The sequence below is a fragment of the Carica papaya genome, chromosome 1 (assembly GCF_054855325.1).
Source record: "Carica papaya isolate Zhongbai chromosome 1, ASM5485532v1, whole genome shotgun sequence".
NCBI classification, from domain to species: Eukaryota; Viridiplantae; Streptophyta; class Magnoliopsida; order Brassicales; family Caricaceae; genus Carica; species Carica papaya.
Genome location: NC_142309.1, coordinates 25935309 through 25960311, shown reverse-complemented (window position 1 = coordinate 25960311; position 25003 = coordinate 25935309). Strand labels below are relative to the sequence as shown.

The following is a 25003-nucleotide window of genomic DNA, read 5'->3' as shown; positions in this document are numbered from 1 at the left end:
TTAATCTTTTCCCCCAAACCATCCCGCAGAGAACATTGCATTAAATTAAGACGACGTCGCTTTTTAACTTTATTGTTCATAACTTTTACTCTCCCCCCCCTCCCCCCAAAAAAAAAATAATAATAATTTTCATTCAATTTAATTTTTTTATTTTTTAAACATATTTTAACCCAATTTTAAATAAATTTCAAATAATGATTAATTAAGTTGTTTTTCTAAAGCTTCATGTGAATTGTCACGGAGTGCTTTTACAAGTTGTACAGGCTAATAATGGTAGGACAGTCAGTGGTCATAAAAGACATAATTTGCTTACGTGTAAAATATCGGAAATTAACTGTACAATCAAATTTTAATTAACATTATTTTTTCAATTATTGAATCCACATTTGGTGTTTCAGTTGCATGCTTAAAAAGTAAACCTGACCACACTGAATCGCAACCTTAAAAATTATTATCTCCAGGCTAAAATTGACGGTGACACGCACTTGCTTACGCTGTGAATTAAAAGATTTACTATTGCCAGATCACATAGCGGGCACTTCTATCATCACCTGCCACGCAACCGTATCATCCAATAAGATGTTTCCACGTGCTACTCACTGACATCCACCGCCGGAGCACACACAAACACTTGGCAGTTATTTTCCCGGGAAAGTGACGTCAGTCAAAAAGTAGGATTTTTAGGCGGTGCACAGGTTAAAATTGACATAACGGTGCACTTTTTTTTTTTTTTTTTTTTTTTTTTTTTTTAACTCTTAAAAGACCCATTTAAGTGGGAACACTTGGACGTTAACGTTTGACTGTGGCGTTCAAAAATTAAAAATTCTTTTTTTTTTTTCTCTTTTCCTTTTTCTCTCCTTTTTTTTTTAATTTTTTGTCCGCTTGTTTTCATCTACGCTAACAATCTCTATAAATTTCTTGTTCCTTTATTGGATTTCTTTGATTCTTAGTGCTTGTGGTTCCTTGCTGAATGCTGAGTAGCATACTGTAGTGTCAAATTTAGGCTTTCTTGGATTTGAAACTAACTCATTGATCTTGGGGTTTGATATTAAGCAGCAAAGGTCAGTTTCTTAATTCTCAAATTCTTTGAAAAATTTTGAATTCTTCGTCTGCTCCGTCTGGTTTCTGAGAAAATAAACGAAATTTTTTGTATGGAATTATACGATTTTCCTTTTTTCTCTGCCATGTTGTAGAAGCTTCTGCGCTCCTGGGTCAAGACTCAAGCAGCTCTTGTCGGTGGAAAATTTTGGGACATTAAGGTTTTTCAGTTTATTCTCACTTGTTTGAAACATTTGAGTTGGGCTTTATCTCTCGAGTTTTAATTTTAATTCCCAACAACTCTGTGATTATCGCAGGACATTGACTAGTTAGAACTCTTGTTTCTTTCCTTTCATTGTGAACTAGTGAGATTGGTGCCAACTTTGGATCCATTGAAGCATGTCGTAGAAAGGTGAGTTGATTTTGGTGGGCATGTCTTGTCTTCACATCACGAACTGATCCTTTATCTTAAATGTTTCTTTCGTATGTCGTTTCTTGATTCATCTATTTATCATTTAGCGGAGTAATGTTAAGTTTTATCATGGCCAAGTTTTTGTGTGTTGTTTTTATTGATGATAAAAATTTGGAAAATCAGAACAAACGTTCATCCACCAGCCTGTGTTCAAACAGTTGGTGCTCTAGTTTTTAAGTTATTTTTGTGAATGCATTCTTGCAGTATTTGAAGTTGAGTTGGTAAAGTTAAAACCCATATTTTGGTCAATCGACTGATGTAGTATGAGCTCTCCTTCAACTGAACTGGCTTCATTCAGAAGAATGGGAATTTACGAGCCATTCCATTCGATGAGCACTTGGGCTAACAATTTCAAAGATAATGACAGCCCAAATACAGGCTCATCCACGGTTGTACAGATGGATGCAAGGTTAGATAACAAGGTGAAGATGCAATGAGGTTTTCTTTCCCTGGTTACTCGATGTTTCATTTCATCTTCTAATTGTTGAAGTGTAGCTCATGATTCTGATTTTAATCTCTACAGTCGTCTGAATATGTTTCTCCTGAACCTGGAGAACCTTCCAGAAATGATCATGAAGCAAACAGAGCCAATGATAAGGTGATGAAATTGCACGATGTTTTCATCTCTGCCGATCCTTTCCTGATCTCTCATTTAATATAAATCCATCATAATCTTCTAAGAATTTATTTTCGGTTACATGGGAAATTAGCTATAAGAGATTGACAGGCTCCTAGATACTGTCATAAATCTTGAATGGGATTGAAATTTTTGAACTGTATGCTTTTTACAAAGTCTTACTCTGGGTGTACCAGGCTACCAGTTTTAAGTATGCTTAAGATCATGTTACTAATAAGATTGTCTATTCAACATAGATTTTGCGTATTAAGATGAATTGGTGTGGAACTATCACATGTTGTTGTGATACTCCAAAAATAGGTGTTCATACAAAATGTTAACGTAGTATGGTCTTACGTGTGTATGTTGCACCCTAAGGTTGGAAGGTTTGATCTTGTGCTGAATTTTATCATTTCTGTTTTTTATTTTACTGATTTTTGAATCAGTAGAATAGAAGATTTGACGTCTTTTCTGTTGTGTGAATAATCATATATCAACGAAGAAGACAGTTTAAAACATTCTATATTACTGTTGGCTTTGCTACCCCTAATTTTTTTCTTGGATTCTCACTATTTTTATTCTTTGATTATGCATGTGTACAGATACAGAGACGTTTAGCACAAAACCGTGAAGCTGCTCGCAAGAGTCGTCTACGAAAAAAGGTAGTTTACCGTTAAGCCTCTGTTACAATGATGTTAAAGCCTCAAAATATGTCATCCTGATAATATGTCGATTCGTTCTATTAGGCCTATGTTCAACAATTAGAAACAAGCCGTTTGAAGCTGGCACAGTTGGAGCAGGAACTTGAGAGAGCTAGGCAACAGGTGAGGTGAAAATCACATTCCTATTTTCTTTTTGGTCTATTTCTTACTAAAACCAGCTTTGATAGATAGGCTATTGCATGCAGTGACTAACAGATAAATTAATTCCCTATTACAGGGCCTATACATAGGTGGCATATCAGATACTAATTATTTAGGAATGTCAGCAACTGTGAACTCAGGTTGGTGATTTCATACTGATCTGCTATCCTTGATTGGACGACAAAATTGTGTTCTTATAGAAATTTCTCTGAATATTTTGGTTGGAAGACCTTTTTCGCTTCCTCATTCTAAATTGTGGAAATAAATAGCTTTTAAATTCGGAAGTACTGCAGTTCCCATTGTTCAGAAGTTCGAACCTTTTCTTTTTTTTTTTTTTTTTTTTTTTAGCACTTCTAAGAATTTGGCCTTTAGATATATTAGACAATAAATTGGTATCCGTTTGCTATTTTAATCGAATCCTCTTGGGTCATACCTCCTTATTGTGTAATGTATCAGGTGCTTTTGATGGTAAATATGTTTCCTCTTTCACTTACGGATTGTGTATTATCTTTCTTCGGCATTTTTCAGAAGAACTCTACTTGTGAATTTTGCAGGGATTGCTGCTTTTGAGATGGAATATGTACACTGGGTTGACGAGCAACATAGACAAATTTCTGAACTTAGAAATGCATTACAAGCTCATATTACAGATATAGAACTCCGTATACTCGTAGAAAGTGGTCTTAATCACTATAGCAATCTTTTCCGCATGAAAGCAGATGCTGCTAAGGTCGATGTCTTTTACTTGATATCAGGAATGTGGAGAACATCAACAGAACGCTTTTTCCAATGGATTGGAGGATTTCGTCCATCAGAACTTCTAAATGTATTGCTCTTTTCAACATTACTTTTTCAAGTAATTGGTACGGTCCAATTATTCCAAAAGCTGCAATTGATAGAAAAACATTTAACTTATTTTTTCTAGATAATACCTATTTTCTTAAAATATGAAAGCCCACTGGGCTAAATTTATGTGAATCAATCACACCAACAGCTGATAACAAAAATAGGATTGAAGTTAGGGATCTAAATTTACTCTAGTTCTACCTCATATTGCTATTTAGAGTAATATAACTGTTCTTAGGTACTAATAGCTGGCACAGAGAAATGAACTCGAGGCCTTAACTGCAATCGTACATGTTAGATGTGCTGCATACTTTTGGTGAAACCACAAGAATATAGAAGAATTTTGAAGATTCTCCTTGCCAAATTATAATGAGTTACAACCACAAGTTCATTTCTTCCAAATTAATTTGATAACTGTTCACTAATCACTTTTTGTTTTACTTATTTTTCCATAGACCTTAAGCAGCTTTGACTTTTTAATGCTTTGTTAAATTTCTTTATGTGTCTGGTGCTGTAAGGAAGGTATTTAATGGGCTAAGGTAGACTTATTACTTATATTGTCATGTCTGTGACGCAACCTAGAATTTTTGTTCATACAGGTGGTCACACCACAGCTTGAGCCCTTGACTGATCAGCAAATTGTGGATATCTGTAACCTTCGCCAATCTTCTCAGCAAGCAGAGGACGCTCTCTCACAAGGAGTAGATAAACTTCAGCAAACTTTGGCGCAATGCATGGCAGCTGAGCCAGGTGGTACAGGAAATTATGGTTCTCAGATGGCTGCAGCAATGGAGAATTTAGAAGCACTAGAGGGCTTTGTGAACCAGGTTTTGGCATTACTTCTGTTGCTTTGCGTTCTTCTTTCTCCGTGAAGTAGAGTTTTATATTCTATGATTTACTGTGATTACTTTCATTTTCGTTTTCCTTTAAGGTTCAGGTTAATTTGGGCAACGAGAAATTGAAATAGAAGATTATCTCATTTGTTTGGTAAAAAATAGCTAGAGAGAACACGATTTGCATTTTGAATTACCCATTTGTTTCATAGAAAGTAGTTTCACATTTTGGGAATTAAATTGGTGATTTAGCCAATTGAAAATACTTCATTGGTTAATGGAAGACGAGACTCTTAAATCTGGAAAGCTTCAGCTCATTTCCTAGTGACCTTAAGCTTTCTGACTGGGCAGACCATCCGATTGCTATACTAATGAATTGAGGAAAAGATTTGCATATTTCTCTTGCTCGAATGCAAATACAAACCCGCACCCTACCTTGCTATAGGGAAACCCTCCATTAAAAACAAAATGGCTTGTGTATTTTTCCATGCACATCAAATATTAAAAATTAGAAAGTGCATTTTTCAATAACATCCCAATAGTGAAGCTTGCTTTCATTAAGTTGAATTTTAATTACGAAAAATCCTTGGTAATTACAACATAATTTTACGTAGTTATTTAGATTCATTTGCAGAAGTTAATGTGCATTTTATTTGTGTGGTTTTGTCAAAAGTTGGGTGCATTTTGATTTCAAGGTTGGTTTCTTTACAAGGCTGATGGCCAGTGAGCACTTGGTTTCGATTTGGTAGGCGTTCAGAACTATGTTAATAACAAAGCCAAAAGGCTAGTTTTAATTTGTTTCTTTTTTAAAATAACAAATAAAAAGCTAGTTTTAATTAGAAGATGTAGATTCTATTCTATTTCATACAAAATCAATGCTTATCATTTTAAAGAGCTTTTCACTATCTTTTAGTTGTCTTAAGTATGTGAATTTGCAAATGAGTTTTATTAAATTTCTGTGTCTGTCCCAATATATCCTGAACAAAGAGAGGAGCTTTATCTGTTCCATAAAATCTTCTGAGACTTCTTTTCCTGATCATTTGTACATGATTAAAAAAAGTTTCTTGGTGGTTATTTGGACGGGAATTTTCATTCAATGCTCTCTGAAACAGGCTGATCATCTTCGGCAACAAACACTTCAACACATGTCAAGGGTGTTAACTATTCGGCAAGCAGCTCGAGGTTTGCTTGCTCTAGGGGAGTACTTTCACCGTCTGCGTGCTCTGAGCTCACTCTGGGCTGCTCGTCCTCGTGAACCTGCCTAGTCTACAGAGAGCACCTAGAGAAAACTTATCTAGGCTTATAGTCAGTGGTAGTGGTTGCAGCTCAGCTTCAAATATAGTGCGTCCTCTTAGATTTTATCAGATCAAATTTTAGTTTTGCTTATATAAAAATATATATATATATATATATTTTTTGAAGCAGCTTCTTAAATATAAACGAAAAGAAAGATGTAAATATGCATTTCGATGCTGCTGCATGTACGAGGATAGAGTTTAGGTAAATCAAGCTGTGTCTTCCTGCCTCCCATGTAGTAAAGATAACTAGTTTACCTGAAGTCAGGACGTGGTGCCTGAGAGTCCTTTTCTTTCATTTTGAGCTTTGTGGATAATATATGATTCTCAGAATTCTAAGAAATAGTGGAAAAAAAAAAAAAGTATTTGTTCCCCCAAGTGTTCGGTATGTTCTGTTCAGTCTTAATTTGATAGGTGCAACCAAGAGAAAGTGAGCAGGGAAACACTGGAATGGTTGGGGAACAGAAAAGAGAAAAAAATGAAAACATCTGCAGGAAATTCAGATCTTTAAGGGTTGGTTGTTCAAAAAGTTAGGGTTACCTGGCATGCATCCGGGAATTGGGTTGCAGGTGTCTTGATTGCAGGAGAGGGTTTTTTAATCTTCTCAAACTCTTTTTAAGTTAATTCATCACCTTCTCTTCTATCTTTAATTCAATAAATTTAGAGATTTTTTCTGCAATTTTTCAACTCTTGACTTATTTATGGACTTTGTTTATGCATATTTTCTTCTACATAATCATCTATTTTGTAGATGTGAGCACAGAAGGAATTATTTTGAAGCATATTTTCATCATCTCCCTCAAATTCTCTAATCTTTTGTGAATCTCTTTTCTTTTTCTCTCCCAAATCTCTTTGCTTTTCTCTTCTTTTTTTTCTCTCTCTCTCTGTCTAAAGCTCGTACCTTCCTATACTTTTTAGAATAGAGTCATGAATGATTGATTCTTTACTCAATCTAATTTTAGTAGCACAAAATTATTTAAGCAAATGAATAAAACTTTTAACATATGAAATTGAGGTTTTCAATAATCCAAGACTTTGATTACCGGTCAATTTTTAAGTGGTAATTGTTGGCTAGTATTGACTTGAGAGAAAGCCTTATAACTAGAAAGAGATTCAAAAGTATAAAGTCAATGCATTTTAGATAATATAATCCTTCATGCATATCTATAGTTATCTCATTTTTTATTATTTTTTATTTTCGTCTTTTGTTAAAAATAATATATATATATATATATATACATGTATATATATTAAAGTCAACACTCACTAAAAATCGTAATTACGATTCAAACTTTTAATTTCCTAATGAAAATGGCTATTATGCTTATTGCCTATTCCCTCCTTGGCCTTGGGTTTCGGGGGTCGCCTGGTAATTGCGTTTTATGTCAAGGGTAAAGCGGTAATATCGCTGTTCCAACTGTCAAAAACGAACCGTCCACAAAATCTCCCGGGAAATGAAATCAGGAAAATGAAGGAAACACCAAAAACAAAATCAAAATTGAGATTCAGAATCTTCCACTCTTTGCTTTCTTCACGTCTTTGCATTAATCCTTCATATATAAATACCCATTAATCATCAAATAAACATTTCCATTCTTCTTTTTCAATCTCAATCTCGCTCTCCTGACACACTGCAGAAGGAATTTTAGTCAATTTTAATATTTTTGGCTGGAATTCAAAGGCATGAGCAGTTTGAGAACAATCTGTCACCCTCATGCGCTCTTCTCTTCCTTCTTGTGCCGCAGCGGGAGCCAAACTCGCTTGGTAATTACGGGTTCCTTTCCCAACCCTAGGTACCAGCCTCGATTGTTGTGCCCCTCTTTTTCACCTCCTTCGTTTGATTCTAAAGGGTTGAGTTTATGGTTTCGAGTGAATCAGAGGAGGACCATGATGAGGGCATCTAATTGGACTGAGCAGAAATCTCCCTACGAGACTCTAGGTAACCATCTCTCTCTCTCTGACTTTTTTTTTTCCCTTTTATAGTCACTCTAGCTGGTTTCCTCCTTTCAGTTTTCTGTTTAGTTGTCGAGAAATATTGAGGTGAAGATATTGTGTAGAAATTGCCGAGCAAAATTTCTCGTTGAGAATCTTTCTTAATATTTTTTTATTCTCATTAATTGCAGAGCCATGAACAAGGAAATTATGACAGTTTTAACATTCTTTTTCTATTGCACTGTTAGTTGCTGATAAGTAAAGAGAATAATGTTTCTGAATTTGATGAACTTGAATTTTGGCAAGTAGGAAATGCCTGCTTAAGCATAATATTTGATTACCTTCAAGACATTTTAGATGACGTTAATTATAGATGTGACTTCTACGGGCACTGTCATTGGATACTCCATGAAGTAAATTAGTTACCCATCTGGTGCAAAGCTCATCTGTTGCGCGCATGTTTGCCATAGCTATGAGATACTTTCTTTCAGAGTACATGAGGTGTCGCTCAAGAAAATTGCATGAAAGGCTGCTGCTTCTTTTCTATGTTTTCTCATTGTTCAGTCTATAGTCAGTTGATTCAATCTATGTCGGTTATAAATTTCCTCCAATTTTCATTTTGGACAGAATTAGAAAGAAATGCTGATGAAGAGCAGATTAAGGTTGCCTACAGACGCTTGGCCAAGTTCTATCACCCAGATGGTATATCTTCCCTTATTTTAGTCTGTTTAACTTTTTCCTAATGTAAATTTTTAGCTTATTAACGCGTGCACATTTGTTAAGCTGGAGAAATTTCATCTGAAACACACATGCACATTCATTGAGCTGAACAATGATTTAGATAAGAAATCTTTCTATATGATATCAAACTGACTGGAATATTGTGCTTGGTACATTTTCTATTCCGCAATATATTCTCCACTCACTTCCATACTTCTTACAAGAGATAGGTTTTATTGGTTGTTTTATGACTGGTTTTATCTAATATATAATCCTGCTTATGTAAAGTATAGTTTAATTAAATGAAAGTGTTAAATATGTGTTTGTCTGCTGTGGTCTAACAAAAATCAAGTTAGGTGGAATTTCGGGGTAAGTCGGAGATCAGGTTGCTTTAAATGTGAAACCGGGATGGGGGCATTAAATGATGGATGCATTACAACTGAAACCCCCATTTGTAAACCTTCTGAAGAGAGGTTAAGTTGTTGTTCTGGTCTCACAACTTGTTTCTTTACCATGACCGGGTCAGAGTTAATTTTAATCTGTTCCACCCATTTCCATACAATGTTTGCAGTGCTATAAAATTTGATGGAGCACAGATTTGAGGACTTTAACCGCAAACTTTTGTGCTTGACTTAAGCTAAAAGGATAGGAATTTTAGGCTCCGGTAATGTAGAGGAAAGTGAGACAAACTAAGAGAAATCTAACCGAGAGGGGAAGAGAATTAATTGGGATAGACTTGCAGGGTTCTCTCTCTGTTCTCTATGTATCTTCTGGGATTTTGGGAGTGGAAGATGGTAGGAAAAACCAGGGTTCCATAGATTATGAGATGAGAAATTCAATTTAGAGAGAAAAGGAAATGGGAGAAGTAGAAGGAAGAATATAGAGTAAAGGAGGGAAATTATAAGGCCCCACCAAATGCATCACCTGAATGTTGTAATATGTTGTACTCTGTAAGAATTTGAATATTGTAATATGTTGTACTTCCTGCGAGGTTTTTGACTCTCCAACCGAAGCTACCAATTGTAATATTTTGCATCTGTGACTGCATCAAGCATTTCACTCTGCTTATGTTGAATGCTTGACTCTCAGTTATTTCATGTTGTGGGAAATCAGTCACTTTATTGTGCCACAGAAAGCCCTGGCTTTAGCTAAGTGACACGGATAGTTCTTGCGTCCAAATCTGAAGATAGCTTAGTTGCTTTATTCTTTTGATGTGCCATGGTTTTTGCTTTAGACTGAACTGACCCTGTCATTTTCTCCTTTTCAAGTGTATGATGGTAGGGGGACACTTGAGGAAGGTGAGACAGCTGAAGCAAGATTCATTAAGATTCAAGCTGCTTATGAGTTGCTCATTGATGAGGAGAAGCGAAGGCAGTATGATCTGGATAACCGAGTAAACCCAATGAAGGTAAGACTTACAATTTAAATGTCAATTACTAATTGTCTGATAATGAGTTATCTAGGGACTGAGGCATATGAAACTGTCTTTGCATATATATATATATATATATATATATATGTATGTGTTAATTTTTCCCTAAGCCACAGTTGGCAATAATTAAGTTTATACATTCGTTTTCATAAATTATAGTTAACTAGTAATAGTTACAGAACTGGCTAGTTAGAAATTAAGGCATATCAAAAAAAGATGCACAAGACTTGTCAGACTTCAGGATGTAATTTTTACAAAGAGAAGCATGAGGGACCACTAACAGCTAATTGAAATCAGGAAGTGCCCTCTTAGATACTAGACTGCAGTTTGCAATCCGAACAACAATATGCAATTTTTAACAACTTGTAAAAATCTTGAAATACAAAACCCAAGAATTTCTTACCAGGACATTAATGATACAACTAATGAGAATGATTGACTTGATCCACTTAGTTTTAAAACTGAGATTGATAATATCATCTAGAATTGATTCCTCAAGTGATCTGGTAACTGAAAAGAAGAATTGTTTTTAGACCAAAAAAGAAAAAAAGAAATCCAGATTAAGTTGCCTTTATACTTTAAGTTTTAAAAGCAGATAATGCATCAACTTAATATACCCTAGTTTGAGACTGATAAAAGTGTAGGGCAAGGGCAACTTAATCCACAATGAAAAAAGTACAGGAGATATAGTGATGAGAATAGTTACTATTTTGCAAGCTTAAAGATTGATAGTTTGATACAGCTGGGACACTTATTACTTGTCATCAAGACTGATGAAGTAGCAAGTAAAAGTGCCTATTGGATCGCAATAGTCCCTGTTTATAATCTTCAAGTTCCAAACAAAAGAATATTCCATCCGATCCCTCATCAGCTGAAAAAGATGTCATTATGAACACTAATAAAAACGCAGCACGTAGATGGTCGGGTGGAGGGTGGGGTTTAGAATGAACAATTGCCTCTATATGAATTCTTTTTCCTACAACACAGGCTTGATGTGCAATTTTTACGAAGCATGTTGGTTAGAATCTCCTGTTGATAGCTAAACATTCTTGCAGTGATACAAGCAGCTTTACTTTCTTGCCTTCTGTTCTTAGTTAGATCTTGAGAATAATGATATTTGATATTGTTTCAAGGCATCACAAGCATGGATGGAATGGCTTATGAAAAAGCGAAAAGCTTTTGATCAGCGCGGTGATATGGCTATTGCAGCTTGGGCTGAGCAGCAGCAGCGTGAGTTAAACCTTCGAGTACGCCGCCTGTCACGTACAAAGGTATTAAACATTTTAAAAATATTTTATTATTGATTTCCATATTTATTGATGAATAGTTAACTCGAGTTTATATTTTTGCTTATAATAGTTGGTTATTCAATCTATAAAGAAAGTTGGAAGAGTTTATAAGTGCAAATAAACAAAATCTGATAGAAGTATCAGTGCTTAGTTTAGAACTAGAATATGGGTTTCATCTTATAAGGCTTCACTATACCAACTGTTTTTACTAGAAGACAGAAGTAGCAAAGAAACCTCTAAGAACCATAATTTCTGATGTTTGCTTTATGATATGTTTGGTACAACAATTAAAAAGGAAAGTGTAAAATTTATTTGCAATTTCAGATTTGTATATTTAAGATTGATCGATAATGTTGATTTGCAAATGAATTTAAAACTTAATTTTTCTTGTAGAATTCTTTTCGTTCAAACATAGACTTAAAAGTTTTCCCTTTAGTATCACATGTGCTGTTACTTCTTTGCTCTTAATGGAAGCAAAGATTTAGAGATTTTCCCTTTAATACCACACACGCTGTTATTGCTTTGCTGTTAATGGAAGCAAAGTTTTGAACAATGTAAATCTTTTTTGTTTTGGCCACCTAAATATTGGAACTCTCGGAGGAAGCATAATTAGTAGAATTGCAGATTGATCCTGATGAAGAGAGGAGAATTCTGGCAAAGGAGAAGAAGGCATCCTTGGAGTACTTCAACAATACTCTTAAGCGGCACACACTTGTGTTGAAGAAACGGGATTTGATGCGTAAAAAGGCAGAAGAAGAAAAGAGAAAGGTCATTGGTCAGCTTTTAGCTGCAGAAGGGCTTGAGCTTGACACGGATGATGAAGAAATCTAATAGGAAGTTATGTAAAGTTTTTGGCTTTCTATTGGAGGGATAGCTTACAGTTTTGGGATGTCTCCCAGTTACGTAGCATATTGTTGAAAAATCCATGTGTACATGATTCTTCCCAAATTACAAGAGGAATGAGAAATGTTCATATAGAATTCAATGCTGTGTTCAATTTTTAGAATCTTCTTTTTTTTCACTGTATATTCTCCTTCCAAGGAGAAGGCAGGGTAAAGAATGATGATATTTCAGTAACTATTACTGATGATTTTTAAGACCCAAATTCTTTTTAATAACGATGAAAAATAAAACCCAAATCCAAATTGTTGACTTTACAATAAAAATTTCATCTGCTAATTCGAACTTAATTTGAAGTAAAAGCCATGTAGAGTATTTTGAAAGAGAGGGATGGATGACCTTCGGTTTTTGAGCTGTTTCTTCAACCCGAGAAGATTCATACATAAAATTATATATTGAGAAAATGTTTTCCCTACATGTTACATCATTAAGTTTCTTTTATTATACGGCTGACACATTCATACAACTGATTTCCCTTATTTCTCATCAATTCAATCCCAGTTAAAGTCCCCAAATTATCCCACTTCACTTCTAACATTGTAAGTGTTTGTTGTTACTCAAGACTTTCCTTGTATAACCATTTCGCACTTCCCACTCTAAAGGTAGGAGATTTGTCACTGAGTTCCAGTAAACAGAGGAAAAAGAAGCATCTTTGCGGAAGCATAAATATCAGACCTGCATACCTCTCAGTAACAATGAGCAAAAAGGCGAGAGAAAATGATACCCAATAAATGAACAGTGGTAGTTGCAGGAGCATCCTGTAAACATATCAGGATTCAGGTAAGAAAGATCAGAAATGATATTAAATAAATGTTTATTCTTTTACAACAGTGTCAAAATGGTAAAAGGTGTCACGTAGGGTTTCATGACATATTCTTTAAAACCAGGGTCGAAAAATTAAAAACAAAACCAAGATGATACTAAAATGGTGCCAATGAGACAAATATCGTTTTAAAATCTCTTTTCTTTGTTAGATTTAGCTTAAAAACATGAAGATTCTCTTGTTGCTCTAAAACCCTGCAATTATCTTAATGACAATATGTATTATTCCTGCAATGATCTTAATAAATATTTATCAGTTGTTAAATAATCAACATATCATGACAACAGGAAAGAAAGAAAAACTGGGCTAATAATGAAAGCACTCTAAGTAATGCTAGGTTTAAAAGAAAGATCTTAAAAAACGTTGCCATCTCCTGAGATTTGTGATTTTTTGTGGCATTGCATGTGTCACCTGCCTTCACATTGTTCCATAAGAGATCATGTATGAAAATCTTTGATGTAACCGGAATGTCTTTCCACCAGAAGTTCAACAAGGGGTTTTTCTACATCAGAACCAGCCTGAAATTTGTCTCGCTGAACTAAAATTTTCTCATCAGCCGTGACAACTACAACCTCCTCTTTTCGGGTTGAGAGCTCATTTGCCACAACGACATGCATTTTATATTTCCGGAGAGCCATACCAGCCTTCTCTAGAAGAATCTTTGAATCGGTCTCAAGCTGTTGAGCCATTCAGGAAAAAGGAAAGCAATTGATAAGCACCCTGTTTGCACGCCCTACCAAATAACTAATAAATGTATTTGGCTTTCTCCCAAGACAAAAATCATAATGACAGACTATACAACCTCAAATTAGTCTCAACATGTCGTTCCCACGTTCAAATATAAACCAAGTCAGAGCATGGATATGAAAACTGTGAAATAAGTCTTTTCTTAAGAGAATATCTCCCAATTGTTCAGAAGTCCCACAATGATGCAAAATTCCTTATAATCATGCCATACTGTGGAATTATTTGTGGATTTGACTGTTGTCATCTTAGCACACATAATTTGGAAACTTTTTCTGTACAAGTCCAAACTGTCACAATCTCTGGACAAAATTAAGAAATGGATCATAGGCCTAACCTTGAATGATATGCAAAAAGCCATGGGAGCCCATTCTTTTCTCAGTACTGAAAGCATCTTTGGGACTTGGACAAGTCGCATGTCCAAGGGGCCAGATCCTGACTGAATCTTATGCTCTGCCTGTGCAGTTAATAGACCTTTTAGCAAGCAACAAATAGGCAGATAATTATTTAAATGAATTATAAATTTGGCATCAAATCTCTTATTGTGTTTCCTTAAGAGAAAATCTCTCAAGTAGAGAACACAGCTTCATTATGTTAATGTGATTTCCCTCAGAACACAATTCGGCACCTTAAGAAATTAACAAATATTCCATTTAATCTCACCTGTTCTCATTCATTTATTGCTGAAGTCTTCAGATAAGGAAGCATGAGATCAAATATAGAGTGTGATAAATTACTCGTTTCAGGAACAACAGCTAGCCAAACATAATCTTGATTCTCGTTATTTGAGAACAGACCACATAATGTTTCCCACTTATACAATGGGATAAATCCGAGAACAAGAACTCAATCCACCAATTTAAGACATGGTAACAACTTGCCAAATTATTTCTTACCTTCTTAGGGTATAAAATGCCCACCTTAGTGATTTGCTCTAATTATTGACAACAATATGACAAACATGCACATATAATGCACAATAAAAGAAAGATTACAAATAGTGGATCATGGAAGGTATAAAATGCCCACCTTCATGATTTTCTCTTATTATTGGCAACAATATGACAAACATGTGCATATAATGCACAATAAAAAAAGATTACTAAAAGTAGTGGATCATGGTGACGTATTTTAATCTCTTATTCTCAAGAAATAAAAAACAAGAGTAATGAGTTAAGGCAACCTAAGCATATGGGCGAGAGAATTGGAAAATGTTTCCAGTTTATTGAACCATTACCATGCCTTTCCATGGAACATAAAAATCAGAAACAGCAGCTGCAAGAAAGAACACGGCCCGTGGCCCAAAACTCTTCAATGCAGTTGCAATCATCCGTAACATCTGCTTGTAATACAAGACAAACTCTCAATATATCCAAGAACAATACCCATATGAAAATTAGAGAAACCAGAACCACAAAATAAGGAGGGTAAGGTCTTTATCCAAAAAATCATAATAATAAGCGAGGAGGAAAAGGTCAGCTTGGGGTACCAGAGTGCATGATTATGTATTAGTCTTTTTAGGCTATTACAATAAAGCATCAATCAAGCTATGAAGACAAGCATAAATGAAAATTTTATGGTAAAATTACAACAAATTGAAGTATAATCTCCAAAATGCAAGTGCAAGCGAGCAGAAGTAGGATCACCAAGGTAACATATAAGATGTATAACCAACAAAAAGATATGCATCAAAATGGGTGGACTAAGATAACTTGGCAACCTTTTGATTTAATAAATTTCATTGAATAGCCACAGCAACCAGCAAGGCCCATGTTTGGGCAACTTAGATTCCGAATACAATTGATACCCAAAAGGAGAGTGAATTAATTGGGTGGTCTAAGTAACAAAAACTCAGTCTGATTCATGTTAAATTGAACTCATGATATCAGACGACTGTTGCACTTTGCACTCAATTAATCAGGAAAACTCTAGACCACCCAAAAATTTCAAATGTTTTAACAAGATACTATAGAATGTAGGGTAAAGATCCTTTAGACTTACATATGATACAGAAACTATCATTTTTCGCTGTTCATGCTATTCTAGATTGCATCTCTGGACTTTATTGTCAAAGTACTAATCCAAAAGATAGCTCAGCTATGAAAATAGTCTGAAGCATGCCAAAGAATATGGAAAAAGAAAAATTATTGTTCATTGTTGAGTTATCAAGACAGATGCAACAAAATAGATGGATGCAAAAATAAAGAAAGAAGGTGAGTGCCATTCTAGCTGTTGAAGCCTTATGAAATTGGTAAGAAGCATGCCAAAGAGAATGGAAAAAAAAAAATTATTGTCTATTCTCGATTTATCAAGATAGAAAGAAAAAAATAGATGGATGCAAAAATAAAGAAAATGACTGCCATTCTGGCAGTTGAAGCCTTAGGACTTAAGCAAAAGTTATTGAAGGTAACCTGAAGATATTCAAATATGGTTGTAAAGGGAAGCTTTAAAAGGAAACCTTCAGCTACCGCCTGTAAGATAAGAAAGCACCAAAGTGGTTGGTTTGCATTGGCTTAAATTTCTGGCATTGTATATGAGCCACTAGAACAAAAGCAACATGCAAAGCAAAAAAAATAGCACACAAAAAACACAAGAAGAAACTGATGGTTCATACAGCATGGTGATCCCTGATGGCTCTCTTCACTGCTTCAGAATATGCTTCACGCACTGAAAGATTAAAGAGCACTTAACCAAAGAAAAGGCAACTACTGAAAGGCTTCCAAGTGAACTTGAATCTGAGATTTTACAGATTAAATATGTACACTTGCAGCAGCACAACAAGAGAAATAATTCCAATTAAACAACCGTTGTAACAAAGCTCAGGGAATTTTTCCACTTATACCCCACTCCATATAAACTTGAAAACTAAGAATTTCTTAGATGTGAATACCAGGCAAGCTTTGAAACTATAACTACCAGAAAAGAAATGTCTGAAAAAGAAGCTACGGTGACTAAACATGACCTGGATCAGGCTCGCATAAGCAACATAACTCATCAGAACAATCCCGAGGGATTGAATTACGATAATAGAAACCACAGACCTTGAACATTTGATTCATCTGTGAGCTTGAAACATTCAAGGAACGGATCATCTGGAAGGCAGCTACAATATGGCTGGTAGCTCCCCCTGCCAAAAAAAGAACACATAATAGACAACATAGCAGCACCTAAGTGAAAGTGTCTACTCGGAAGAAGCATGAACATTCACCTCCGGTATAAAAATATAACGGCATATCCAGCCTTGACAAAGTACCTTCAAAGAAATTGAAATCAATCAACTATTATCTAATCAAATGAGTAAAAAATTCATGAGAAATGAAGCTCCTCGTAACAAATATGTGCATAGCAACATACTCGGTGGCTGTTGCTCCTCTGTGTCCTGAGCTGAAATTATCAATGTAACGAACACATCTTTGCTCCAAAGGGACTGTCGTACCACCAGCGGTGACACATACAATCCTCCTTGATCCTCCGTCAGCTGCAATTGGAACTCCTTCAATATCATATTCGTTCTGCTCAAATATAAATGAATATATACATGTGAATTTGCCTGATGTATCAACTTTATGTGAACTTGCCTGCTGATGAAGAATTCAGCTCAAGGAATTGGTCCAATTTCTGGTTGATATTATCGCTGTCCTTCAAAGGAGGAGCTGACTGGAAAAACGATTCGATTTCTCCATAGAGTGTTTCCACCGGGGTCTCTAATCCATTCGTCACATCCATTTCCGCGGCCTAGTTAGTAAGAAACAAATCCAGGATAATGTTTCAACCTCGATTGAAATCGAATTTTGCAGCAAGCTAAACCCTAATTGCAAAACAAGAGCAATCAATGTACAGATAGCTTCGTCACGTGAGACATAGAACACATAGCAGAGACTGCCGGGGAAACTTAAACAACTTACCCTTAAAGATAAAGAAAACTGAGTCGAGGCGCGCGAGCGAGTTTCGTCAAACTCGGCGAGCGATGTCAAGTCTTGAAGCGAGTTGAAGTGAAAGAGAGAGAGAGTGAGAGAGAGAGAGATCAAGAAATTGAGTTTCACGGGTGAGCTGATCTGCGCTCCTGACCATGATAATTTATAACGAGATTTGCCCAACATAAATAGACAATAATCAACAAAACAGTTAGCAGGGGGTTTAATAGCTGAAAATTCCCGCCAATTAGGCAGGTGAAGGTGCAGTGGGTTACCTAACCAGTCACTTACCTGATAATTCCCGGTTTAAGGAAAAGAAATATCTTTAAAATACTAAGATGCTCCAAATTAATTTAAATAAATATCTAAGAAAAAAAATTAGTCTTCTCTTTGGAGTTCTTCAAACCTCTTCGTAACAAAAACTTTTATATTTTTACTATCATCCCAAGCATATTACACTCTGTCACCACAATATTTACAATATCTACCACATTGAACATTCATTTATTTATTTCTTTATAGAACAATTTCTTATTACAAATCTGTAATTATTAAGAAATAAAACTTCAGAAGCAATAACATTTAATTTCTCTAAAACAGTATGCATGAAAGATAAATATGAAAGAATTTTCAACTCCAACATAATAATAGATTCATTAATTACTTATAATAGCAATATCAAACACATATGAGTTCATTCGAATAACTAATGATCTAAAAAGTTACAAAAGCTAGATATTATCTCTAATTGGTAAGATCATCTCTATTAAAACTTTGTTTTTGAAAGTTATTCAACAAATTTTATCTACTATTTAGAAAACTAACTGTAGAGTATTCTCTCAATCAGTAGATAAAAAATATTTATACGCACCTTTAAGCATGAAGGTGACAAAATAAAAATTCTCAATAAGTATTACTAAAATATAAAGAGGGTCTTTGTTACATCAAAAGAGTGCAATTATAATCTATGTATTAAAGAATTATATTTTACTACTACTGTACTTTATATTAAAATCGAAAGATTTTTCGTTTGTTTATTTACAAAATTTATACTAAACTCATAGTTGGTGAAATATGATTTCTTGTGGATATAGATTGTACATGTTAAAATAGTTGTTAGATAAATTATTCAAAGTTAAAATATAAATCAATATTATTAAGCCTTTTTTCGTTGATTTTTTTCTTGTCAAAAACCTTAAAATATAGAGTATTAGTCCAATTTAAATATGAATCACTACCAAAATTGTGCTACCGCTATGGAATACTAAGTCATGATGAAAGGGATTGTGAACGAGTTAAACTTTACATCATCTCCTTTCATTTTAATATATGAACCATATGAACCCTGGTTAATGGTAGATTTTTCACTCTATAATTTGTTTCTTGAATGTTGGATTAAGAATTTAAAGTATAAATCTTAAAATATCTTGAAATCATATATTCCCATCACCAACGTTTACTCGTCAATCCAAAAACATGCAACAACAATACAAAGGTGCAAGAAAAACACCTTCAACTTTCTAAAAAATGAGGAAGGTAACCTTTTCCACAATTTTATAGAATTGTTTAACTAATTTCTTATGTATTTTAGTAAATTCTACAATTTTATTAAAATATTGATAATGAATGATTCTTAATAAGTTATGTATCCCTTTATTTGTTCCATGTACATCTCATACTAAACTCTTAAAAACTAATTTTTGAAGCATATCAATTAATAAGGTCTTTCAGTTCTTGTTTTATTTTCAGGGCCCCTAGAGAAACTAACAAGCTTACCCACAATTTAGCAAAATGGGCATCAAACATTTCTTTCAAATGTTATTCACTCTTTTTTTAATTAATATATCTATTGCCTTTTAATTCAAAAAATATCTAATAAAAATAATTAAGTATTTGAATAAAATTTTAATTGTAATAAAGTATTCAATTTAATTTTTTGAAATGGTAAGTATTCAATTTAATTTTTTGAGTTTGATAGATGCTATAATTTTTTTAAAATATTTTTCGTTATAATTTAATTCTTAAATATTTATTTAAAAAAAAAGAGTGAAAAAAACAAAAATATAATAATTCTAATGTATTTAAATAAAAATTATTCAAATATATTTTTATCTTTAGTTTTTTAAAATTAAAAAAATAATAATAATAATTGGGAGATTATTCTATGTGTTTTAATAATTTCCTATTAATTAATATGGAATAAGAAATTATCCAAACCGTTACTTTTCCTTTTCTTTTTTGAAGTAAGCACCCTTTGCAGTCCCAACAGTTAAACGACTTCCCGCCAATTCTAACCGTCTCTTGCTCACACACACAAAAAAAAAAAAATCACCATCCCCGTTCATCCTGCAACTGACTCAGGTCAGTAGCCCAGAGCGAGCAGACTGCTTACAGTAATTGGTGTAGTCTTTCCTCTCTCTCTCTCTCTCTCAACCCTAAACCTGCCATTTCACTCTCGTTCGTGTTCTTGCAGAATTCCATGGCTACCGCTTTAAAACCCCACACCCAAATCGACGTCAAGCCACAAAAGTCTCCGTTTTTCTTCGATACCGTCGAGAATTTCGAGCAAGAACCTCAGAGGTTGTCCTTCTTTAAATCCCGTTCCCGGCGGATCGCCCGCGATACTTGGGTCGTTTCCCTTTTCGTACTCCTCCAGATCGTCGTCTTTGCAGCCACTATGGTGATCAACGACTGCTGGACCAACTCCCATGGCGATTGCTCCGTCAAATTGCTCGGCAGGTTATCGTTTCAGCCTCTCTCCGAAAACCCCCTGCTCGGTCCGGCCGCTTCTACGTGAGTTTCCTAACCTCTTTTATCAACCTCTCTTTCTTAATTTTTGCTTTACCACACTAATTCTTGCGTGAATCTTGATCGGATTTTACTCTGTAGATTGGCTTGTTGATTAACTTATATGCATATCTAGTTGTAATTGAACGTCCAAAGATACCTTGATACTGTTTCTTTTATGTTATCTGAGAATTTCTGTTTGTTTCATGAGAAATGACGAGAAAAGGGGTAAAAAAATCCTTCAGGTTAGATGAAATGGGAGCTCTTCGGCAGAAATTTTTGGTCAAGAATCAGCTCAGCTATCGTCTTTTCACGAGTCCATGGTTGCATGCTGGAGCCCTTCACCTTCTAATCAACCTCAGTAGTATAATTCTCGTTGGAATTTACATGGAGCAAGAATTTGGGCCGAGTAACTCTATAACTCTCACCATATTATCATTAAACTTCTTAATAATTTATATTAAACCTCTAAGTCTTGATTGGTCTATTTACATTCTTGCTCTTCTCTTCGCTTGTGCAGTGAGGATTGGGATGATTTATGTACTCTCTGCTTTTACGGGTAGCTTGTTTGCTGCACTCTTTGTTCAAAATAGTCCTGCAGTTTGTTCATCTGGTGGTTTATTTGGATTAATCGGAGCTATGCTTTCTGGGCTTCTTCGGAACTGGGAACTTTACAGCAATAAGGTTCCTCACCTTCTTTTTTTCTTTTATTCAAACCTCTCTTTTTCCCATTGTTGAATTACAGGTTTTATTCATTTCTTAATTGCAGCTTGCGACTCTGGTGTTAATTTTCTTGATCTCCCTCTTTAATTTGCTCCTGGGTTTGTTGCCATACGTAGACATCTTCTCAAACATTGGAGGTTTCATGTCAGGATTTCTTCTGGGATTTGTTCTGCTATTCACTCCTCAGCTAACGCAAGTGTCTGAACATAAAGCAGGTTTCTTTGAATACAACATAAAAAGCTCCATCAAGTTGAAGGAGAGGCTGGATAGACCTGTCCTGAGGATTGTCTCTCTTTTTCTGTTTGGTATTCTGTGAGTTTTACCTTTCTCCTCCAATTTTTTTTTTTTTTTTTTTTTTTTTTCTCTTGCTGCCATTATTCATTCTCTTCGTCTAGTCTCTAGCTAGTAACATGCTGTCATTCACAGAGTTGCGGGATGCATCGTTGGCGTACTTGAAGGTATCAACATTAACCAGTACTGCAATTGGTGTGAGTATATCAACTGTGTTCCTTCCAAGAGGTGGAGCTGCAATGACATAACAAGTTCTTGTGAGGTATAAATTTGATCGTTCCTCTTCAATTTTTGTAACTTGGAAAAGAAACCCAGATTGAAATTTGTGTGTTAATGGCAACTTCGATGTATGATATATATATATATATGTATATGGTGCAGACAATGGTGAGCAGTAGGCAGTTGACACTTACCTGCATGGATAATGGCAAGTTCAATATTTTTCCTTTTACCAACATTTCCCAAGCGAGGATAGAGGATTTGTGCACTCTGATATGTTCATAAACAGACATGAACATCAATTCCATGTTGATGGTTTTGTGGTGGAGTTGAGAAACGAGGATGATGATACATGTAGGATAGGAATTTTTTGATGATATTCCTCTCTGGATTTTGGATTGTTTTGACTCGCAATGGGAAACCAAATTTCAACAGACATCCATCCATCCATCCATCTTTTTCTTTTCAGCATTAGTTTTCCTTTTGGTTTAATCATCATTCAGTTTCTAAGTTGATTTTTATTAATTTATAATAATGTTTATTATGCACAGTTGAGTATTATTTTTAAAATCATTACAGATTTAACATGAATTTATTGAAAAACTTATGCTTCATATAATATATATATATATAGATAATAGTAAAACTGGGGCAAACGACAAGGGCCCGCAGAGTAAAAAGGACAGAACTTTCGGCTGAGCCTAAATCCATCAAAAGCATGTAATCGAGCCCATCATGATGGGCTTTTCAATTTTTAATTTTTAATTTTTTTTGGAATTGTTACGCTATAATCATTTAAGTTTTGAAATGGTTAGGGGCGTTGCAGGGCATAACATAATTACATGAGAAGCAGCAGCTTTGGTGTAGGTAGGCGTCCGCCGTCCGGGGCCTAATAAGCTGAAAATGAGCCGCAATGCATTGTTTAAAAGCACTTGTAGGCTTTTTCTTCTTTTTTTAGAAAAAGCACTTATTGGCTTTTTTTATTTGGCAGTTAAAATTGATAATGGTAGGCTAGAGGCTATTCTATCGATGGTCCAATCCAAATCCAAATCCAAATCTCTGCTACTTACCAGTTGTTGATTTCAACGTGGAAACCCCACTTTTTGGATGAAATTTCGGCTGGGAATTCAAGTATTAATTGGACCATAGTACAATACATGGTCCCTCCATCAATAACCCACGAATAGCCCATAGATTCTCAAAACATACACATACACACGCAGAAACATATACATATACATATACATATACACTACAGTCCAGCAGCTTTAGCACTAGTTAGTTAGTTATGTGACATAACAGCTGGCCAGCCGCTCATCTATGCCAACATGGGCTTTCTCTCACCTTTCTTTTTCCTTGCTGTAAAAAGGCTTCGGTTAGTATTATAAAATTATTTGCTACAAAATAATAATAATAATAATATTATTATTATTATGTGATAATAATTGTTATGTATTTTTTTTAGTATGAAGAAAATTAATGATACATTTAATTAGAACTAATTTTTTTAATGAGGACCATTTAAATCAAATCAAAATGGGCTCCTCTTATCTTAAACCTAATTGCATGATAATAATAATTAAACAAGAGAAATAATATGGATGGCATGGCATAGCATTTGTGATGGTATTCAACCACTTAAACTATGCCACTTACAGGATCCACAACTACCCATAGATATTTCCTTTGTTCAATCTTTCAATTTTAACATATTTTTTAACCATCCAAACTAATTAATTAACTATTGGCCAGGATGATCAAACAAGTCGATTTCCAAATATTTAAGTTAGGCCACATATCTAATATATATATATATATATATATATATACCTTCTCCACAAATGCTATTCACCATCAAGTTTGCAGCCATTAATTCTGCAACATGTGCCATGTTCCCACTTACCATCAGTCTGAGCCAAACCCTAAATCAAAATTCACAATCATCAAATACCCAATAATAATAACAATGTATAATATCGTACTTTGACCTAAAATTATGTATATAGATGTACTAATTGAAATATCCAATAGAATTTATAATAATTAGTAATAATAAGGGACAGAGCTCCTCTCTCTCTCTCTCTCTCTCTATATATATATATATATATATATATGTATGTATACAGTTACATTAGATTAGATTAGATTAGATGCTGGCCAATTTACAAAAGGGTAGGAGCACTAGTGTAAGGGTATAGATTGGGTTAGTTGATTGTGGCATATTATTAAGTATGTGGAATTTTAACAAGTACTCTTTCTTTTAAGAGTCGAGGAGGGGATATAAAGACACCATTTAGTGGAAGGGAATCATCAAGTGGGGGAGCTCCTTTTCTTTTCCCTTTCTCCCCAATTGAACCCCAAAAAAAAAAAAAAAAACAACAACCCTAAATTAAATATAATAAAATTTTAAGTTTTTTTTTTTTTTTTTTTTGATATCCAAAAGGGTCTTTCACAATCAGAAATCAGAATCAATAGAGATGGTCAAATAGGGAGTAATGGGAAATTTGGGCATAGAGCATAGACTACATATGTAGATATGGTCTTTATCAAAACATATACGATGATTGGGTCCTTTCTTCTTCTCCTAATCATCATTATAAATCCCCCTACTTGCTACTTTTTTGCTCATTGGGTTGACCACCCCTTGTTGTTTCTCGTAAGGTTGTGTGTGTGTGTGTGTATGCCGGTAAAAAGCGGCAGAAGAGTAAAAGAGTTGGAAAACAGAAACTTGTATAAAAGAATAATTACAATCAGCTTTCTTTAGAATACTAATTTTTTGAGCATACGAAAATTGGTGTATGTATTTAAATTTATATAATAAAATATACGAAGCCCCCTAATTTTACATTGCATACATACACATTATGTGTATATTGTCCCGTACACATTATTATTACTTTGTGGGAATTAATTATGGTTTCTAAATATGCCTTGCATATTTTACACAGGCGCAACAATTTTGATATACTTTATAATTTTAATTAAAAGTAATCTTTTGTCCAATTTAATTTAATTTTTTTTTGTAATTATAATGAAAACACTCTTAATTATTAGGACAGGGTGGGTCGTCCTGTATATTTACACGTTCAATTATATAAAAATTAAGCATACCCCAAAGATGCCCAAATGATAAACGTATTGTTTTAAAAATGAAAACAAAAAAAAAGTACAGGGTTTATTAAATTTATCCAATAAAACATTTTATCTAAAATGTAAATATAAAATATCAATTAAAGAACTGTCAGGACGGCGTCGTTTTTTTTTTT

At 34.4% G+C, this 25003-nt stretch overlaps 4 protein-coding genes across 10 annotated transcripts; 3 read left to right on the top strand and 1 right to left on the bottom strand.

The window, feature by feature from the left end:
* Positions 1-818: 818 nt before the first annotated feature.
* TGA7 (bZIP transcription factor family protein) lies at positions 819-6341 on the top strand. Its single transcript, XM_022042868.2, has 11 exons — positions 819-1061; positions 1194-1259; positions 1356-1450; positions 1715-1932; positions 2034-2108; positions 2729-2788; positions 2873-2950; positions 3066-3129; positions 3544-3815; positions 4435-4662; positions 5781-6341. The coding sequence occupies exons 4-11, from the start codon at positions 1774-1776 to the stop codon at positions 5931-5933; spliced, it is 1089 nt and encodes a 362-aa protein (XP_021898560.2). The 5' UTR covers positions 819-1061; positions 1194-1259; positions 1356-1450; positions 1715-1773; the 3' UTR covers positions 5934-6341.
* Positions 6342-6795: 454 nt separating this feature from the next.
* On the top strand, positions 6796-12321 carry LOC110815199 (Chaperone DnaJ-domain superfamily protein). Its single transcript, XM_022042873.2, has 5 exons — positions 6796-7902; positions 8523-8597; positions 9884-10023; positions 11181-11318; positions 11961-12321. Exons 1-5 carry the CDS (start codon positions 7647-7649, stop codon positions 12165-12167), a joined length of 816 nt encoding a protein of 271 aa, XP_021898565.1. The 5' UTR covers positions 6796-7646; the 3' UTR covers positions 12168-12321.
* LOC110815197 (phosphopantothenate--cysteine ligase 2-like) lies at positions 10735-17970 on the bottom strand. 7 transcript variants are annotated; one of them, XR_015821721.1, is made up of 12 exons: positions 17709-17957; positions 17382-17538; positions 17158-17281; positions 17012-17056; positions 16845-16930; positions 16418-16470; positions 16215-16274; positions 15041-15142; positions 14141-14260; positions 13475-13736; positions 12920-12994; positions 10735-11303 (listed from the first exon to the last, which is right to left on the bottom strand). XR_015821721.1 is itself a non-coding variant. In XM_088223174.1 (11 exons), the coding sequence occupies exons 1-10, from the start codon at positions 17901-17903 to the stop codon at positions 12923-12925; spliced, it is 1014 nt and encodes a 337-aa protein (XP_088079300.1). In that variant the 5' UTR covers positions 17904-17970; the 3' UTR covers positions 10735-11303; positions 12920-12922. The 7 variants fall into 7 exon arrangements, 6 of the variants coding, with proteins under 6 accessions (XP_088079300.1, XP_021898557.1, XP_088079294.1 ...); XM_088223174.1 differs by lacking the exon at positions 13475-13736 and having other exon boundaries at positions 17709-17970; XM_022042865.2 differs by lacking the exon at positions 10735-11303 and having other exon boundaries at positions 12612-12994.
* Positions 17971-19995: 2025 nt separating this feature from the next.
* Positions 19996-22173, top strand: KOM (Rhomboid-related intramembrane serine protease family protein). Its single transcript, XM_022042832.2, has 6 exons — positions 19996-20510; positions 20750-20913; positions 21025-21188; positions 21274-21539; positions 21654-21780; positions 21900-22173. The coding sequence occupies exons 1-6, from the start codon at positions 20197-20199 to the stop codon at positions 22020-22022; spliced, it is 1158 nt and encodes a 385-aa protein (XP_021898524.1). The 5' UTR covers positions 19996-20196; the 3' UTR covers positions 22023-22173.
* Positions 22174-25003: the final 2830 nt, after the last annotated feature.

Bases quoted from the DNA above. Each gene is read 5' to 3' on its own strand.
- TGA7 (XM_022042868.2), top strand. From the start codon at position 1,774: ATGAGCTCTCCTTCAACTGAACTGGCTTCATTCAGAAGAATGGGAATT. The intron at 2,109-2,728 runs GTGATGAAATTG...GCATGTGTACAG, and splicing joins CAAACAGAGCCAATGATAAG to ATACAGAGACGTTTAGCACA. The intron at 2,789-2,872 runs GTAGTTTACCGT...TCGTTCTATTAG, and splicing joins AGAGTCGTCTACGAAAAAAG to GCCTATGTTCAACAATTAGA.
- LOC110815199 (XM_022042873.2), top strand. From the start codon at position 7,647: ATGAGCAGTTTGAGAACAATCTGTCACCCTCATGCGCTCTTCTCTTCC. The intron at 7,903-8,522 runs GTAACCATCTCT...CATTTTGGACAG, and splicing joins ATCTCCCTACGAGACTCTAG to AATTAGAAAGAAATGCTGAT. The intron at 8,598-9,883 runs GTATATCTTCCC...CTCCTTTTCAAG, and splicing joins CAAGTTCTATCACCCAGATG to TGTATGATGGTAGGGGGACA.
- LOC110815197 (XM_022042865.2), bottom strand. From the start codon at position 17,903: ATGTTGGGCAAATCTCGTTATAAATTATCATGGTCAGGAGCGCAGATC. The intron at 16,471-16,844 runs GTCTGTGGTTTC...TTAATCTTTCAG, and splicing joins AGATGAATCAAATGTTCAAG to TGCGTGAAGCATATTCTGAA. The intron at 16,275-16,417 runs GTATGAACCATC...CTTATCTTACAG, and splicing joins CCATCAGGGATCACCATGCT to GCGGTAGCTGAAGGTTTCCT.
- KOM (XM_022042832.2), top strand. From the start codon at position 20,197: ATGGCTACCGCTTTAAAACCCCACACCCAAATCGACGTCAAGCCACAA. The intron at 20,511-20,749 runs GTGAGTTTCCTA...AAAATCCTTCAG, and splicing joins CTCGGTCCGGCCGCTTCTAC to GTTAGATGAAATGGGAGCTC. The intron at 20,914-21,024 runs GTAACTCTATAA...TCGCTTGTGCAG, and splicing joins GGAGCAAGAATTTGGGCCGA to TGAGGATTGGGATGATTTAT.